Source organism: Trifolium pratense, linkage group LG2, assembly GCF_020283565.1.
Source record: "Trifolium pratense cultivar HEN17-A07 linkage group LG2, ARS_RC_1.1, whole genome shotgun sequence".
NCBI classification, from domain to species: domain Eukaryota; kingdom Viridiplantae; phylum Streptophyta; class Magnoliopsida; order Fabales; family Fabaceae; genus Trifolium; species Trifolium pratense.
This window is the reverse complement of record NC_060060.1, coordinates 22762231-22778946: the sequence shown is the minus strand read 5'-3', so window position 1 is coordinate 22778946 and position 16716 is coordinate 22762231. Positions and strand designations below refer to the sequence as shown.

General features: G+C 33.8%; 3 protein-coding genes across 5 annotated transcripts; 2 read left to right on the top strand and 1 right to left on the bottom strand.

Moving 5' to 3' along the window:
* Window positions 1-1181: 1181 nt before the first annotated feature.
* LOC123907000 lies at window positions 1182-5169 on the top strand. Of its 2 annotated transcripts, none has more exons than XM_045957054.1 (7): window positions 1182-1566; window positions 2378-2527; window positions 2629-2844; window positions 3418-3539; window positions 3814-3977; window positions 4353-4507; window positions 4861-5169. In XM_045957054.1, exons 1-7 carry the CDS (start codon window positions 1357-1359, stop codon window positions 4957-4959), a joined length of 1116 nt encoding a protein of 371 aa, XP_045813010.1. In that variant the 5' UTR covers window positions 1182-1356; the 3' UTR covers window positions 4960-5169. The 2 variants fall into 2 exon arrangements, with proteins under 2 accessions (XP_045813010.1, XP_045813011.1); XM_045957055.1 differs by having other exon boundaries at window positions 1205-1279.
* Window positions 5170-5756: 587 nt separating this feature from the next.
* LOC123904405 lies at window positions 5757-9044 on the top strand (the record flags this gene model as incomplete). Its single annotated transcript, XM_045954076.1, has 7 exons — window positions 5757-5837; window positions 6770-6919; window positions 7019-7240; window positions 7398-7519; window positions 7784-7947; window positions 8232-8383; window positions 8725-9044. Coding segments are annotated over 7 exons (990 nt in total), but the record flags the coding sequence as incomplete, so codon positions are not given.
* Window positions 9045-10689: 1645 nt separating this feature from the next.
* LOC123906999 (serine/threonine-protein kinase PBL34-like) lies at window positions 10690-15061 on the bottom strand. 2 transcript variants are annotated; one of them, XM_045957052.1, is made up of 8 exons: window positions 14884-15061; window positions 14759-14806; window positions 14373-14598; window positions 13175-13512; window positions 12947-13082; window positions 12233-12369; window positions 12038-12161; window positions 10690-11404 (listed from the first exon to the last, which is right to left on the bottom strand). In XM_045957052.1, the coding sequence occupies exons 2-8, from the start codon at window positions 14777-14779 to the stop codon at window positions 10887-10889; spliced, it is 1500 nt and encodes a 499-aa protein (XP_045813008.1). In that variant the 5' UTR covers window positions 14780-14806; window positions 14884-15061; the 3' UTR covers window positions 10690-10886. The 2 variants fall into 2 exon arrangements, with proteins under 2 accessions (XP_045813008.1, XP_045813009.1); XM_045957053.1 differs by lacking the exon at window positions 14759-14806.
* Between the last annotated feature and the right edge of the window lie 1655 nt (window positions 15062-16716).

Below are 16716 nucleotides of genomic sequence, written 5' to 3'. Positions count from 1 at the left end.
GTGACAGTGCATAACACATGCGTACATCCAAAATACGGGATTTTTTTTTTTTTTTTTAGCGGCAAGAGACAAATTGCAACTAATAAACACTTCAAACTTAAATAAATTAATTTTTTGACCTCAAGCTTACTCATAAGAGTGTAAAATACTACAAAAATATATACATGCTGACTCAATGATATGGACTAAACCTGTATGCAGAAATCATTGATTTGGTCGAAGTGGTAATGTAACGGTCTTGAATTCTTTAAGCAGGCGGTCAAGAGTCGATCTCTAGCTCCCACGTATGAAAAAAAAATCAGTTGGAGGGACTAACCCTTCTCCGACAGATATTAGTCACCGCTAAATAGCGGTGAAAAGTTCGTAACTATAACATAGTAACCAAAAAAAATCTTCGTGTAAGAAAATTTTGTAGAGATTAAAAAATAATAAATTTTAAGAGAGTACTAAATTAAAAAGATCTCCATTTTATAATAACGAAAAACATCTTTAACACTATAAAAAATGTGTAATACTCCGTCCATTATAAGAAACTCGTCTTTGAAATTGTCGCTCTCTTTAGGTGACACGGGACTGTTTGCCTCGTAAGAGTCTTGAATGCTTGTTGTGATTTATCGCTTGGGGATGTTGGGACTTTGAATCAATTTGTGTTAACGTTTGGTTCACTCACCACTTTTCATACCTTAGTTGATGCCCGAAGACGTTCACTATACTCGTGATTGGTGAAAACTTGTTAGGCTCGATTAGATTAATTCTATTTGCGCTGATTTATAAATTTGTATCACATGTTTGGGTTGACTTGCACTTTCCTATGTTAGGTTTTATGTCCCCCAATTTTTATCTCTCTTTTACTTCTTTATTCTTTCTTCTTATACCTTTCGATGGGACTTTGATACACGATAAAGGTCTTTTAGCGTCCCCCCAATTATTTTAAATTTATTGATTAATTGATGTATCTAGTTTATATTATATACTAAATACATTAATTATTCAATGCATCTAAAATATGCTATAGAAACTCATACTTAGTCTGAGAGATTAGCTTAGTTGACAAAGACAATACATTATATATGCAGGAAGCTGAGATTGAAACCTCGATCATCTCATTTATCCACTAGTTGACAAGGCGAGTTAAATAAATAAATAAATAAATAAAACGACAAATAGACGTAAGCAAAAATATGATAGGGATTGCATTAATCTCGTTAAGGTATGTAATTGATTCATTGGTTGTCTCGTTGACGCAACATTTCTGCAATAGATAAGTATGCAAAAGAAGGTAGTATCTTGTTATATTTCATTTTTATTGTAAAATTGCATGCAGAGTTTAGTTTAGTTTAGTTTAGTTTCGTAATCATGTTTTCAACAACAACTAAACCTTATACTTCATCAACTTTAATCTCTCTCAGCAAAATTTCTTCAATTTCCAAACCCAAATCATGGAATATTCAATCTTCAATCAACCATTTCTCCTTAGGCGGCTTAACCACTTCATCCAGAAATCTCTCTGTTTCTTGTAGCTACTCGTCAGAAAATGGATCTCATTTTCAGAGATCGTCAATTCAGGTTTACACATGATGTTTTTGTTTTAGTTTTATTTTATGGTTTTGTTTTGTTTTGTTTTGTTTTATCTTTTGATTCTGAAAACCCAAAATGTTTTCATGTTTGTAGTGGTTAATGTTTTCATGTTGCATGTACGGTTTTGATTGTTGATTTGATTGCATGTATGTTTGCAGTTATCAAGATTTTAAGTGTGTGTTCATTCCACAAAAAATGATATTTAATGGATCAGATTTTAAAATGAGATTTCCCACTTTTTGATGGGTGAAATTCTGGTTACTAGGTTATTTGATTCCAAAATAATTGATACTAAATGAATTCATTTTGTAAAAGTGATTCTCGCTAAAAGTGTTTAGCAAGTTGTATGTAAGAGGATTTATATTCGGCTACGAGACAAGTAAAGTCTGGGCAAGACTTGTTTCCACCAGGAATCGCACTAAAATTAATCCTATAGACAAAAGGTCCAAATTATAGCTTCAATTTAGAATCAATTTTACACCTCTGTTGTAAATTTTGTATCATCTGAAAGTGGAACGAAATATAGACTACAAGAGTTCCACTACCATGTTTTGGGTGGCTACCTTAGTTTTTTATGTACATGCGGCCGTGATTGAAACTGCATCGGTTGTATTTTACCGTAACCGTAATTCTCCGCACTGTTGGGGGTCACGATGCAGTCTGCGGGAGTTATTTAAAACCTTGATAGTGATAATGAATCTGAGAACTTGTTCTATATATTTTTTGTTCTGTTCTGGATGCAAGGTTTTGAATCTGAGAACTTGTCTCTCAAGTGTCAATGTGATTTCTATGTATGTAGGGGGGTGAAGCATTTTTCAGGGGTGTGCTGGAGAGCATGCAATCAGTGTACCTGAGCAGGAATCCTACAGCAAAGGCCATATTGGACCTTGTTCACTCTGAAGAAAACAACTCGTTATGCTATGATCATCTTGCATTCAGGACATTTGGGGTACTTTTCTCGCTTTACTTCCTTCTGCATGCATACAATTTTCTCTGTTGCTCAATTAAACTTTGTTTGCTCATTTATTATGTCTTGTGCACTTGATATAGGTGAATGGTTACGGAATTGACTCGCTCGCTCAGTTTTTCCTGGATTATGGCTATACACAACGAGACGAGTTGAGATTTCCAGGGAAAAAGTTGAGGGCATTGTGGTTCTCGCCTCCTTCTGATTCATTTTCTGACGATGGCAGTGGCATGAATGGCCCCTTGCCAAGAATTTTTATATCCGAGTTACTGGTGGATCAAATGAGTCCACAGACTCAGGTATGTCGGGGAGAACAAATCTTAGTGTCTGTCAAACATATATTCTCCAAGAATTACAATAATTGTGATGGAGGGGGGACGTTTTTGTGTCATCGCTGTTATTTGTAGCTAGTTTCAAAAGTAAGCAGAGTAATCACAAACTCTAGATGTACTCTGTGATTATAGGAACATCTTTCATCATTTTGGCTGTTAAGCTTGTTTTTATGTTGAAATTGGAACCGCTATTTATATCTTCAGCTCTATATGTACTCAATACCATGATGTTTTAAAGCATTTTATGTGTTTTTCTGAGATGATCATACCATGTTTAAGGCAATGTTTTTATCAAATCGTATCATTTGCTGTATGACTAGTAGCGCATTTATATGATAATAATTGAGAAACAAACAGCAAAGACGGTTTCGATTCTTGTTACATATGACACTTACCTATACATCATAATATTTAAATGCGGCACACATATATTAGTATTACACCAATGATTTATCCTTTGATCTCCTTTGCATTGTAGCATTATTTTGTCAACATTCAAAAGCCTAGTTGTACTAAATGAATGTGGGAACCTTCATGCAGGAAATAATTAGGAAATACACTGAATCATCTGGTAATGGACAAAAGTATGCAGCTCTTGCGAGTTCCTTGGGACATTTAACATGGGACAAACCTTTATATTCTGAGTTTCAACAATTGGCAAGGTATTATTAGTATCTCTCCACTCCTATGAAGCACGGACACCGAACACGACACGGACACTAACACATCGACGCCGATGATAATTTGAGAAAATGACATGATTCAGTGTAATCATAAGTGTCGGTGTCCGGCACGTGTCCGACACCAGGACACGCCTAATCTGAGGAGTGTCCGTGCCTCATAGTTCCACTCAACCTAGAAATACTATTTGAGGATAGTATTTGCTTATTTCAACCACGGTTTAACTTATGGTTTGTTGATACTTCTGATTTATAGAGAGAGTGAGTATGCTGCCTGGACACTAGTCAATGGTCATGCACTGAACCATGTAACTATTTCCGCTCATCGGCTGAAAACTCATTTGAAGGATATAAAAAAACTGAATCGGTTTCTTGAGGAGAGTGGATTCAGATTGAATTCTGAAGGAGGAGTATTAAAAGGTATATGTATCTTTGTTTATTATTCTGCAAGTATAAATTTTCTGGATATTTTCTAAACCAAGTAAAAAAACATAATCTGCAATTACAAGTTAATCTCATGCTAGTCTCTTTCAGATTTAGGAAATAAGCACTTCTAAATTTAAATGTTTTTAGAATAAGTAAACGTGGTTGTTAATTGTTTTGCGTAGCTTTTTCTCGTTGATCATAGCCTTTAGCATTTAGAATTGGAAAACGCATTTTGTCAGTATGTTATGTAGATCATTCTCTCAAACATATAAGCTAAATAACTTGAACTTGAAGATTATCATTGTAAGTTGTTTTTCACATTACTATCGAGTATCATGTGATTGACTTGAATATTTCCTCGACTGCCAGTGAGCCCTGATGGCCTTCTCCAGCAAAGTTCAACTGTAGCAGATTCAATTTCTTTCCAATTTTCTGATGGTATAACTGAATCAGTTCCATGCTCATACATTGAATTTGCCGAGCGTCTCGTCCTTCCACAGTATGAAAATTTACCTCACACAGAGGTAACCAACATTCTTTCTAAGTATCAATGTCAATGTTTTAACTTTGTTTTATAAATTATCTCTAGTTTTTTATGGACAAGATTAGATTTTGTAATCACCGATCAATCCCTAGCTTCGGAGACTACTTGAAGAATTTGAATGATCTGCTTATATATAAGTGCATGTTCAGATTTGACGGTGAGACAGGCAGAATCACAGTGAGTGCTCACCGTGATTATGGCACGAGCTACACTTTGGAGCTTCACATAATCACAATGCCACCGTGATTTTGCTGAACTCACTGTCGATCCAAACATACACTTAGTAAATTTCTGCAGGATAGCTAATTCTTCTTGTTATAACTAATGAAACAGATTAAAGAATTTCATAGGAGGGATGGTTTTGAGGTAGCAAGTGCTGATAAGATATTTGAAAGCACATCCAAGGAACAAGTGAGCCGAGCAGGCGCATAGATGGCTCATCTCGTTCTGTACCGCGATCATGTACATATACTTTTAGACCCAATTGTATTGTTGATGTTTGGATTTCATGCACTTCTAATAATGTGTATACTGCATGGTTCAATTGGGTTTAATAATTTAGCAAAAACAGGAAATGGATTTCGTGCAGTTATATATCTTGATCAATCATATGATCCAAATAAATGGTTGATATTTTTAAAATTAACTTACTAATTGTGTCATTCGATAAAAAATCAATGGCCGAGATTTATTATTGCGGGCAAATTGTATAGTATTTTTTATTATTGCACTTGTTCAACATTCTGCGATGCTGCCTCCTCTATGCGATGTTGTTCATCAACCATATGATTTCCACTAGTACCGCCTGAAGAAGCAGGTGTAGCGGTAGCTGCCGAATCTTCCACTGGCACAATTTAACGAATCTTCAACCTATTTGATAGGATGGTTAAGAGATTATCTATGGTTAAATTCTTCGCAACTTATCGATGGATATAACCCTTTTGGTATGAATAGCAAAAAGAACAAACCACTATTTTTGTCCTTGAATGTGTATCTTCCTGTCACATTAGTTCCAGAAGGTATCAAAATTACATACAAACCCACTACATACAAATTTATTTTTATTAGTCAATTTAGTCCATAAAATTATTATGGTATCAAATAAAATATTGGTTTGGTTGTTTCGTTGACAACACTTGCAAAAGGTAGCTACTTGCATTTCTTTATTATTCTAAACCCAAATCATGGAATGCTCAATCTTCAAACCAACCATTTCCCTTTAGGCTTAACCACTTCACCCAGAAATCTCTCTGTCTTGTAGTAGCTACTCATCAGAAAATGGATCTCACTCTCAGAGATCATCAATTCAGGTTCACACATGATATTTTTGTTTTATTGTTTTGTTTTATGTTTTGATTCTGAAAACCTAAAATGTTTTCATGTTTGTAGTGGTTAATAATTCTTCACATAACCCTCATTTTAACCCCTCAAAAAAAATTTACATGTATGGTTTTGATTGTTAGTTGCATGTTTGTTTTTAGTGATCAAGATTTTAAGTGCGTATTTAGTTTTTCATGTGATAAAAATTGATACTGAATGGTTTATGTGAGCATAACTCATTGCAATATGCACTGATCGGGTTTAAACCTGGGATTTTCCACTTTTTCATGGGGGAAATTCTGGTCAATGGGCTATTTGACCCAAAAAATTGATACTTAATGGTCCCTGTGAGCATAACTCGTTGTAATATGCAGGTGTCAAGATTGAAACGGGATTTCCCATTTTTTTTAAGGGTGAAATTCTGGTCACCGGACTATTTGACCTGAAAAAAATTGATACTGAATGAATTTATTTTGTAAAAGGGATTCTTGCTAAAAGTGAGTAGTAATTTGAATGTAAGAGGATTTATGTTTGGAAACATTAATGTAAAAATGAAGTGAGTTGAACAATAAATTTCTGACTAAAATTAATCCTAGAGCCAAAAGGTCCAAATTATAGCTTCAAATTGGAATCAATTCTACTCGAGAGTATCCAAACATTTCAAAATCAATTTTACACGTCTGTTATAAATTTCGCGTCATCTAAACCGTGTTTTGGTGGCTACCTCAGTTTTTTATGTACCTGCGGCCGTGATTGTCTGATTGAGACTGCATCGGTTGTATTTTACTGTGCCTGTAATGCAATCTGTGGGAGTTATTTAAAACCTTGATAGTGATAATGAATCTGAGAACTTGTTCTATATATTTTTTTGTTCTGTTCTGGATCCAATTATTTGAAGCAAATGTGATTTCTATGTATGTAGGGTGGTGAAGCATTTTTCAAGGGTGTGCTGGAGAGTATGCAGTCAGTGTACCTGAACAGGAATCCTACAGCAAAGGCCATATTGAACCTTGTTCACTCTGTCGAAAACAACTCTTTATGCTATGATCATCTTGCATTCAGGACATTTGGGGTACTTTTTTCGCTTTTCGTTGTTGATATATACAGTTTTCTTGGTTGCTCAATTATACTTTGTTAGCTCATTTATTATGTCTTGTGCACTTGATTATAGGTGAACGGTTACGGAATTGACTCCCTGGCTCAGTTTTTTCTGGATTATGGCTATACACAACGAGATGAGTTGACATTTCCAGGGAAAAAATTGAGGGCGTTGTGGTTCTCGCCTCCGCCTCTTGCTGATTCATTTTTTGGCAATGGCAGTGGCATGAATGGCCCCTTGCCAAGAATTTTTATATCAGAGTTACTGGTGGATCAGATGAGTCCACGAACTCAGGTATGTTGGGGTGAACAAATCTCAATTAGTGTCTGTCAGCATATATTAGTATTACACCGATGGTTTATCCTTTAATCTCCTTGGCAATATTGTAGCATTGTTGATTCAACATTCAAAAGCCTAGTTGTACTAAAAGAATGTGGGAATCTTCATGCAGGGAATAATTAGGAAATACACTGAATCATCTGGTAATGGAAAAAAGTATGCAGCTCTTGCAAGTTCCTTGGGACACTTAACATGGGACAAACCCTTATATTCTGAGTTTCAACAATTGGCAAGGTATATTACTATCTCTCCACTCCTATGAAGCACGGACCCCGAACACGACACCGACACGTCGACGCCGATGACAATTTGAGAAAATGACATGATTTAGCGTAATCATAAGTGCCATGTCCGTGTCCGACGCTGAGACACACCTAATCTGAGTAGTGTCTGTGCTTCATAGCTCCACTCCACCTAGAAAAACTATTTGAGGAAAGTATCTGCTTATTTGAAGCACGGTTTAACAATTTATGGTTTGTTGATACTTGTGATATATAGAGAGAGTGAGTACGCTGCCTGGACACTAGTCAATGGTCATGCACTGAACCATGTAACTATTTCCGCTCATCGGCTGAAAACTTATTTGAGGGATATAAAAAAACTGAATCAGTTTCTTGAGGAGAGTGGATTCAGATTGAATTCTGAAGGAGGAGTATTGAAAGGTATATGTATCTTTGTTTATTATTCCGCAAGTATAACATTTTCTGGATATAAGCCCTTCTAAATTTAAAAGTGGTTAATTTTTTGGCATAGCTTTTTCTCATTCATCAAACCCTTTAGTATTTAGAATTGGAAAATGCATTTTGTCAGTATGTTATGTACAGCATTTTCTCAAACATATAAGCTAAATAACTTGAAGTTGAAGATTACCATTGTAAGTTGTTTTTCACATTACTATCGAGTTCGAGTATCATGTGAATGACTTGAATATTCCCTCGACTGCCAGTGAGCCCTGATGGCCTTCTCCTACAAAGTTCAACTGTAGCAGATTCTTCTTTCCAATTTTCTGATGGTATAACTGAATCAGTTCCATGCTCATACATTGAATTTGCAGAGCGTCTCGTGCTTCCACAGTATGAAAATTTACCTCACACAGAGGTAAGAACTTATTCTTTCTAAGTATCAACGTCAATGTTTTATAAATTCGCATCTCTAATTTTTTACGGATAAGATTAGATTTTGTAATCACCGACCAATATCTAGCTTCGGAGACTACTTGAAGAATTTGAATGATCTGCTTATATATGTATATGAGTGTGTGTTCAGTTTTGACGGTGAGATTGGCAGAGCGCTCCCCGTGATTTTGGCACAGGCTACACTTTGGTGCTTCACAGAATCAAGTGCTACTGTGATTTTGCCGAACTCACTGTCAATCCAACCATGCACTTATTCATTTTCTGCAGGATTGCTAATTCTTCTTGTTATAACTAATGAAACAGATTAAAGAATTCCATAGGAGGGATGGTTTTGAAGTAGCAAGTGCTGATAAGATATTTGAAAGCACATCCAAGGAACAAGTGAGCCGAGCAGGCGCGTAGAAGGCTCGACTCAGTCTGTACAGAGATCATGTACATATACTTTTTCTCTTTGGGGAAGAGAAAACATTTTAGACCTAATTTTATTCTTAATGTTTGGATTTCATGCACTTCTAAATTCTAATAATTTGTATACTGCATGGTTTAATTGGGTTTAATAATTTAGCAAAAATAGTTACATGTTCTCAAAATAAAATAAATAAAGACCAGCTATCCTTTTCCAATTGTTTAGTGATATACCTTGTATATTAAATTTCAAAATAGGGTATACTAAAGGAAGATGAAATGTAAATAGAAAAATAATATCAATATATTGTGGCATACTATGACACAATTGGTAGATATTTCAGTTCTTTAACCATTTGGCAATGGGTCGATCTCCGATCCGTGCTTATGGAAAAATATTTGTTGCAAGATGTCAACCTTTTAAATGGATCTTAATTAACTTGGGTCTCTTCGAAAGAATTCACATAAATGGATTGATAGTTTATAAAATTTCAAACACTATAAGGAACCGTTTCTGTTGATAATTTCTAACACTAACAAAAAGTCTACTCAAGAATTACCCAACTAACTATACCAAACTCTAACAATAACATCAGGACTGTGTGACTGCAACAAAATGGTGACCGCACCAAATCTAATTTCCTTTATAATTATAACACCTTACATTAACATGTAATAAAAAAATTTCAAGAATATTTGTACCAAAAAATCAAGAATATACAAAAAAAAAAAAAAGAACCACTAGATTTAGTCGGGTGGTGAGAGATTTGGATAATATGAAAAATGTGACATTCATTGGTTCCATTGTAAATCCCAAAAAAATTGAGAATATACCTTGCATCATTCAAGTGTATACACAACTATATCATTATCTTCTATTATATATAAAGAGGATACAAAAAAAATTGATGTCGACTTTTCATAATACAAACAATACTCTTAACTTTTTTTTAGCAACAAAAATATTTTATTAACAAACTCACCATAACATAAGGCTTATTTTTTTTTAGCAGCAAATTTTTTTTATTAAGACTTTCAAAAAAAAATTATTAACAAACTCACCATAAAATAAAACATGTCTTTTATTTTTACATAAGTCTGCATAATAAACATAGACAGACGTGGAACTAGCCATGTCTGACCGCTAGTAATTATAAGATTTAAGTGAATAAAATGGTAAGTGAAAAATCAAAACTTTTTTTTTGGCTAAATAAAAAGTTTTCTTTTTTGACGGACTAAAAAAAAATTGTGATATTTTTTGGTTAAAAAAAATTTGTGATTATAACAACTCTATAATTTGTTATGATTATAATATATCTTACATTTAATTTATTAACGGGATCCATAATGATAAACTAAAAGAAAGGAAACTAATTCTAAAAACCACTTCAACTTAATTGGAACTTAAACACGTGCCTAAATTATTTTATACAAAAATAAAAACACATAATTTACACTTGTATTGTTTCTATAGCATGCAAATCACTTTCAATGATGACACTGCTAGCAATTATTTCCTCCAAGACCACCAATTATTGAACCAACATAAAAAAACATTATTTTATGTCACATAATTAAACAAACATTATCTTAGTTATACTTCTAATTTAGTCAAAAAAAAAAAATTAAACAAACATTATCTTAGTTATACTTCTAATTTAGTCCAAAAAAATTCAATGATCAAATTAAGTTTGAATTTTTAACTATAAGAAGATACTATGCTGTAAAGCATAAAGAGCACCTTATAGTTTAAATATGGCTAAAAAAACATTATGGTTAAATAAAGCAACCAATCATTTCCTAGATCTTATAGGAACATACAACTAACATAAATTAATACAATAATAAAGCACCTTTCTCATCTTTCTATAAACAAAAGCTTGTGATTAATTAATTTAAGGAGCCATAATGTTTGAAATCATACACAAGCAAAGCCTAAAGAGATTAAGAAATAATATTTCCAAGGGCAAAATGGGAAAATAAATAAAGTAAAATAGTGTTTCAATATTTTCAAACAACCTGAATAAACATAAAGAGATGGAAAATTTTCACCAGCTCTATTATGCTTTACCATTAGGTTTAGGTGATTGTTGGGGATACTTATGGTGATAAGGAGATACATGAGTGCCGTTTGGTATCGAAAGGGTCCTTCGCTGTTGTCCGTTCCGAGCGAGCGATGCTCCTTGTGCATGTACACTTCTAGTGTTTGGACTCGCACTGAACCGCTCGGCTTGCATTGATTGGAAATAGTATGAAGAGCTTGCCATGTCTTTAAGGTTTGGAAGAGGCTTTAAAGCTTCGACAACTTCACTCATTAAGGGTCTGACTTTTGGGTCTCTACTGAGGCAGTGAGCGGCTAGTTGAACAGCTTTCTGAGCTCCTTTTACGGAAAAGTGACCTTCAAGGCGAGGGTCTAATAACCGGTAGAATCTTCTTCGTTCTCCTAGATGTGGTCGAGCCCATTCAACAAGGTTATGCTCGCCGTTGGGTCGGTGTTTGTCCATAGATCTTCTGCCGCTCAACATCTCAAGCAGTACGACTCCGAAACTGTACACGTCACTTTTTGATGTGAGATGACCTGCCAGTGCCACACAAGAGCAAATATATTGCAGGTGTTAGATTACATTGAAATAGATTTGGAAGAAATGAAATTGAAAATTATCACCAGAATGTAATAGAACTATGAGCTTTGAGGATGCAACAGCTAAAATCATCAATCTCATTCTATAGACATCTCATTCTATTAAAATCTTAGGCTTGTTTGGATCGACTTATTTGAGTTTATCTACTGGTATGAGCACTTATGAGATTGTTTGAAATAGTGTACGGAAATAGAGTATGACATGTCCATAAGTTGTTTTCATGTTATTTCTATAAGCTCTCTAGGATAGCTTATGAAAACAACTTATAGCTTATGTGAAAACAGTTTGACTTTATTTTATCTTTTATTATAGAAATAACTTACACATGAGCGATTATATAATAAGTGCTTATGCTATGAATGCTTATTTAAGTTGTTTATCCAAATAGGGGCAAAATCATAAATATGACTAATGAGGAGAACATTTAACATCATACCGAAAAGGGGTCAAGAGCATAATATGTAAGACAGTCCCACAAGGAATTACAATAAAAACCTACAAAGTGTAAGCATGTGTGACCGCAATGACAACTTTGTAGATTTGAAATTTTCATATCAAACTTATCTTACCTGTCATTACATATTCAGGTGCGGCGTAACCATAGGTTCCCATGACTCGAGTGGACACGTGGGTTTTATCACCTTCAGGACCATCTTTGGCAAGACCAAAGTCCGAGAGCTTGGCATTGTAGTCCTGATTCATGACAAAATTAGATCCACAAAATGGAAACAAGGTTTAATCTTTTTGTAATCTGTGGTACTTACTGCATCTAATAGTATATTTGACGTTTTAAAATCCCTATAAATTACTGGCCGTTCAGCTTCTTCGTGAAGAAAAGCGAGACCCTTAGCAGCTCCTAGTGCAATTTTCATCCGAATGGACCATGGAAGAGGTAAGGGTCCTGCACATGATAGAATATTAATTTCTACATGAGAACATCGAAAAGGATATAATCGAAATTTCCAAACATAAAATGTGCACCATATGTTTTATGTTTAAGTCTCTATTCATGAAAGCTTCTAAATTCAACATAAAACAAGATACTCAAAGAAACAGGAGAATTATAGAAAGGAATATACTTATAATGCTATTGATTAGTTCCATGCGTAATTCTTATATTCACGGATCATTAGAGAAATACATCATACAAACAACATATTCAACGAAACAGGATAGTTATAGAAGGAAACATCCTTATAATGCTATAATTTTGTGCCATACATTGTTCTTAAATCCGCGGATCATTTGAGCAATGCATCATATAAATTAGAAACACTCAAATGTATAGGAAAAAAATTTCTATGTTGAAATGGCCAATTTATTATTTTCCTTATATAGGGTTGGAACAGGCTTTAAAAGAGACACGTCAAGAAGGGTTCAATATTTTATAGTTGATGCTATTAAGATTTCAAGGTGCAGTTATTATTACTATTGAAAAGGAAAATGAGAAAATAACTAGTCAGAAAATAGTAACTTACTCCTAAATAAGTGATTTTCCAGGCTTCCCCGAGCCATGAACTCATACACGAGCAGCCTTTGATCATCTTCAATGCAGTAACCTACGAGTTTAACAAGGTTTTGATGAACAAGATCGCCAAGAAAATTTACCTCAGCCTGTCATGTAATCCAAACAAGAATCATGATTAGAAAGATAGAATTCAGAGATAACACAAGACGATAACAAGATTCGTTAAAAATATACGAACCAGCCATTCTTTATGACCCTGAAGCCCATCATGGTTAAGAGTTTTTACAGCGACAGTAAGCCCTGTGCCTGGTTTCACTGCAGCAGTTCCATTTTCTTCAATCCAACCCTTGAAAACACAACCAAACCCACCTTCGCCAAGAAAACTCTCGGGCCGGAAATTTCTTGTTGCCAACTTAAGTTCATTGAAAGTGAACTTTCGCAGCCTAGAAGCAATTTTAAGCTCCTCTTCAAGTTTAGAGGTGGAGGAATTGCTTTCTGCAATACTAGTGGTTGTAGAAGATATTACCGGAGCTGTTGGTTGTCCTCTACTCGTGTCATTAGTCGATTTACTTTCAGCTAATAAGAAACCAAAGACATGGGAAAAGGTATTAGAACAAGCAATAAAATTTAAAATAACGTCTTGCAGTACAGGCATAGAATATAAGCGAAATTAGACACCACCTCAAGGGTAGTTTTATAACTCGATTACTTCAACCTTTTAGCATATATTTGAAATTCAGTTATTTCCAAACAATAATGTATTTTCTAACCAATCCAAAATGCACTCTTTTGTCATTCTGTTAACTCGAAAGACAACATACGCATTAAAGAAACATTCTTCGCGACAAAGCTTGCATATGCTTCCAGGATTAACCCAGAAACCCTCTTCTGCTTTTTGAATAAGCAGGATTATGAGAAACTCAAGTATTTCACTTTTTAGTAACTAAATATCTCCATTTTCAAATTTACTTTGATTCATTCATCCTTTTGAACAGCTTCCACGTCACACACGACACAATCAAAAACCCTTGTTTTTCATATATCATTTTGCATCAATTAGCATGGTAATTTTCAATTTGATTGCAGAAAAAGGTGCTCAAAGAAATTTCAAAAGAAAACCATACACTAAAGCAGCTGAAATATCATACCAACCAAAGTACGATTTATGCATAAACAAAATCATATCATAAACACATTTTACAAAGATAGAATCTCCAAACACATCATAAGAACAATCAATCAACAATAACCTATGAAGCACGAACATAGACACAGACATCAACACAACAGACACGTTGACACTAATAATAATTTGAAAAAATGACAATTCAATGTAATCATATGTCGGTGTTGTGTTGGACACCGGGACACGCCTAATCTGAGAAGTGCTTGTGCTTCATAAACAATAATACATTTGCAAGGAAAACAATGATTACCATAATGAGTACTTGCGCCGCTGATTGAGCTATCAACTTTGGATCTTGAAGAAATGCAGCTCCCAAACAACCCTAACCCAACCCAACACCCCGGTTTTTTCTCTTCAACAACACCCTCATTCTCTTGACTCTTCTTTTTCTTCTTCCTCCCCTTAGATTTACACACATCCCAAGACTCCACCACTTTACCCTTCTCAGCACCCAACAACCCCATCAATAACAAAACCTATAAAACCAAAACCTAAATATCATCAAAAGATTAAAAAACCACTCAAAATTTCAAACATTACAAACACACCCTTCATTGCCATACACTCCAACTACCTCAAAATCAAAACCCCAGATGAAAATTTTGAAATTAAAAGCTAAAAATCAAAACTTTACACCTTAAAACAGCTCAAAACCATGTAACTAAGAAAACCCAGAAATTAAAACTGAAAAAAAGAAAAAGAAACAGATCAGAATAAGTAAATCAAATTACTAAAAATAGAAAGAGGGGAAAATGGAAAACCTTTGAAGAGATGATTTTGATGAAAAAAGGATTGGGAAGTGGAGAGTAAGAACAGAGATTTAAGACAACAGAAACTGAACTGAAATGAGAAATCTTCGCTCAAGAAACATGAAATATCGGAGGATGGGGTCAGTCCTCGTATGCAACAAAAACACAAACACTATGTCTGTACTGAAAAGCAAAACATTGGGAATTAAATTTAAAAAAAATGAATAAATAAATAAATAAAATATATAAACTTGTCTGATGTAATAAGATTACCCCTTATTTCAAAAAAGACACCTAAAAAAAGACATGTCACTCATTTTTATAATTATTATTATTGTTACATTGTCACATTGTGCGCACCTTTTCTTTAACAATTCAATTCACTCCACGAGATAATAATCTTTCTTTTGTTTTGTAAGAAAGATTAAATTATTTTTAAAAAGAAATAAATAAGAAAGATTAAATTATATTGATGTAATAATTTTTTTAAATTAATATTGGTGTGATATTTAAATACACAATAACGCTTTTAAGAATATAGCAGGAGTAATTTTTTTAACTTCATTATTGAGTTTGAAGTTTATAATAGTATTGAGATCAGTCATGTACAATTTTACATAAATTTAAAATTATTTATTATATTATTGAGATTGCGTTAAAAAATATATATTATTGATATTGATAATCCACCATGATTCAGAGTTTATATGATTTTATCGAACACCGGTATAATTTGATTTCTTTTATGTAAACCAATTATTATTATCTCACAGAGTGAATTGCTCGAAAAAGTGTGCACAATATAACAATAATTATGAAAATGAATGGCATGTCTTTTTTTTTTTGGGGTGTAGCGATGCTATGGAAGTGTGGGATGTGTGACAGGGCTAGGGCCTAGGGGCGATAATACAAGAATTGATGAAAGGAGTTGATGGTTTTGTTGTACTTTTCTTCAAAATTATGGAAATGCTGTCACAAACGTAGTTGCATAATTTCACCCTGACGTTATGGTGGATATGGAAGAGGAACGAAAAATTATGGGATGATGTTGAGGTTTGAGCAGCCATTTCGATGCAACTAGCTTTGAACAACCTATTACGTTGACAACACACAAATAGCAGACCAGGTAGGGGGGATGAAGTTGGTGGGAACATCGTGGCGAGGTAGCGATGGTGCAAACTGGAAACGAGGTAGGTTAAATGCAATAGGTTAAATGCAATGTTTGTAAATGTACTCTTTGTTATTAGGTCTAGGACATATAATAGAAAAAGTTTTGAGTCATGACTCCCATTATGTTTGTCTTTGTGTATATATGTGCTCTTTCTAAGGTTCATCTCATAACATGTTTGATTGAAACTTAATTTTCTGCATAAAACTTGGTTTATCTTACTATGAGAATTGATTGAATATAATCCTAGATGTTTCTGACCGGCTCAATTCTATTTAAATGAACAATTTTTCATACATGCATTTTATTGTGTTTCATTCAGATCAAGAAACCTTGTGAGACTTTTGATTCGAATAAAAAAAATGTTTCAACTCCGATGATTCAAATTAAAAGATAAAATTTTCACTAAAACCTATTAATATAATGCATCCTATATCCTATATATATTATAAGAAAAAAGGAGTTTTCTTTTATAAAAGATGGAGTAAAACGAGTTTGATGACTAAGAACTACCACTCTAAAAATATAAAATGTTGTGCACATTACAACCAATCATATTTTATCATATAATAAATACTTGTAGAAATATTTTAGAAATTCTTAATAATTGCTTCAAAATAAAAATAAAAAATAATAATACCATGTGTTTAACGTGATTGGAAGCAATTATTTTATAG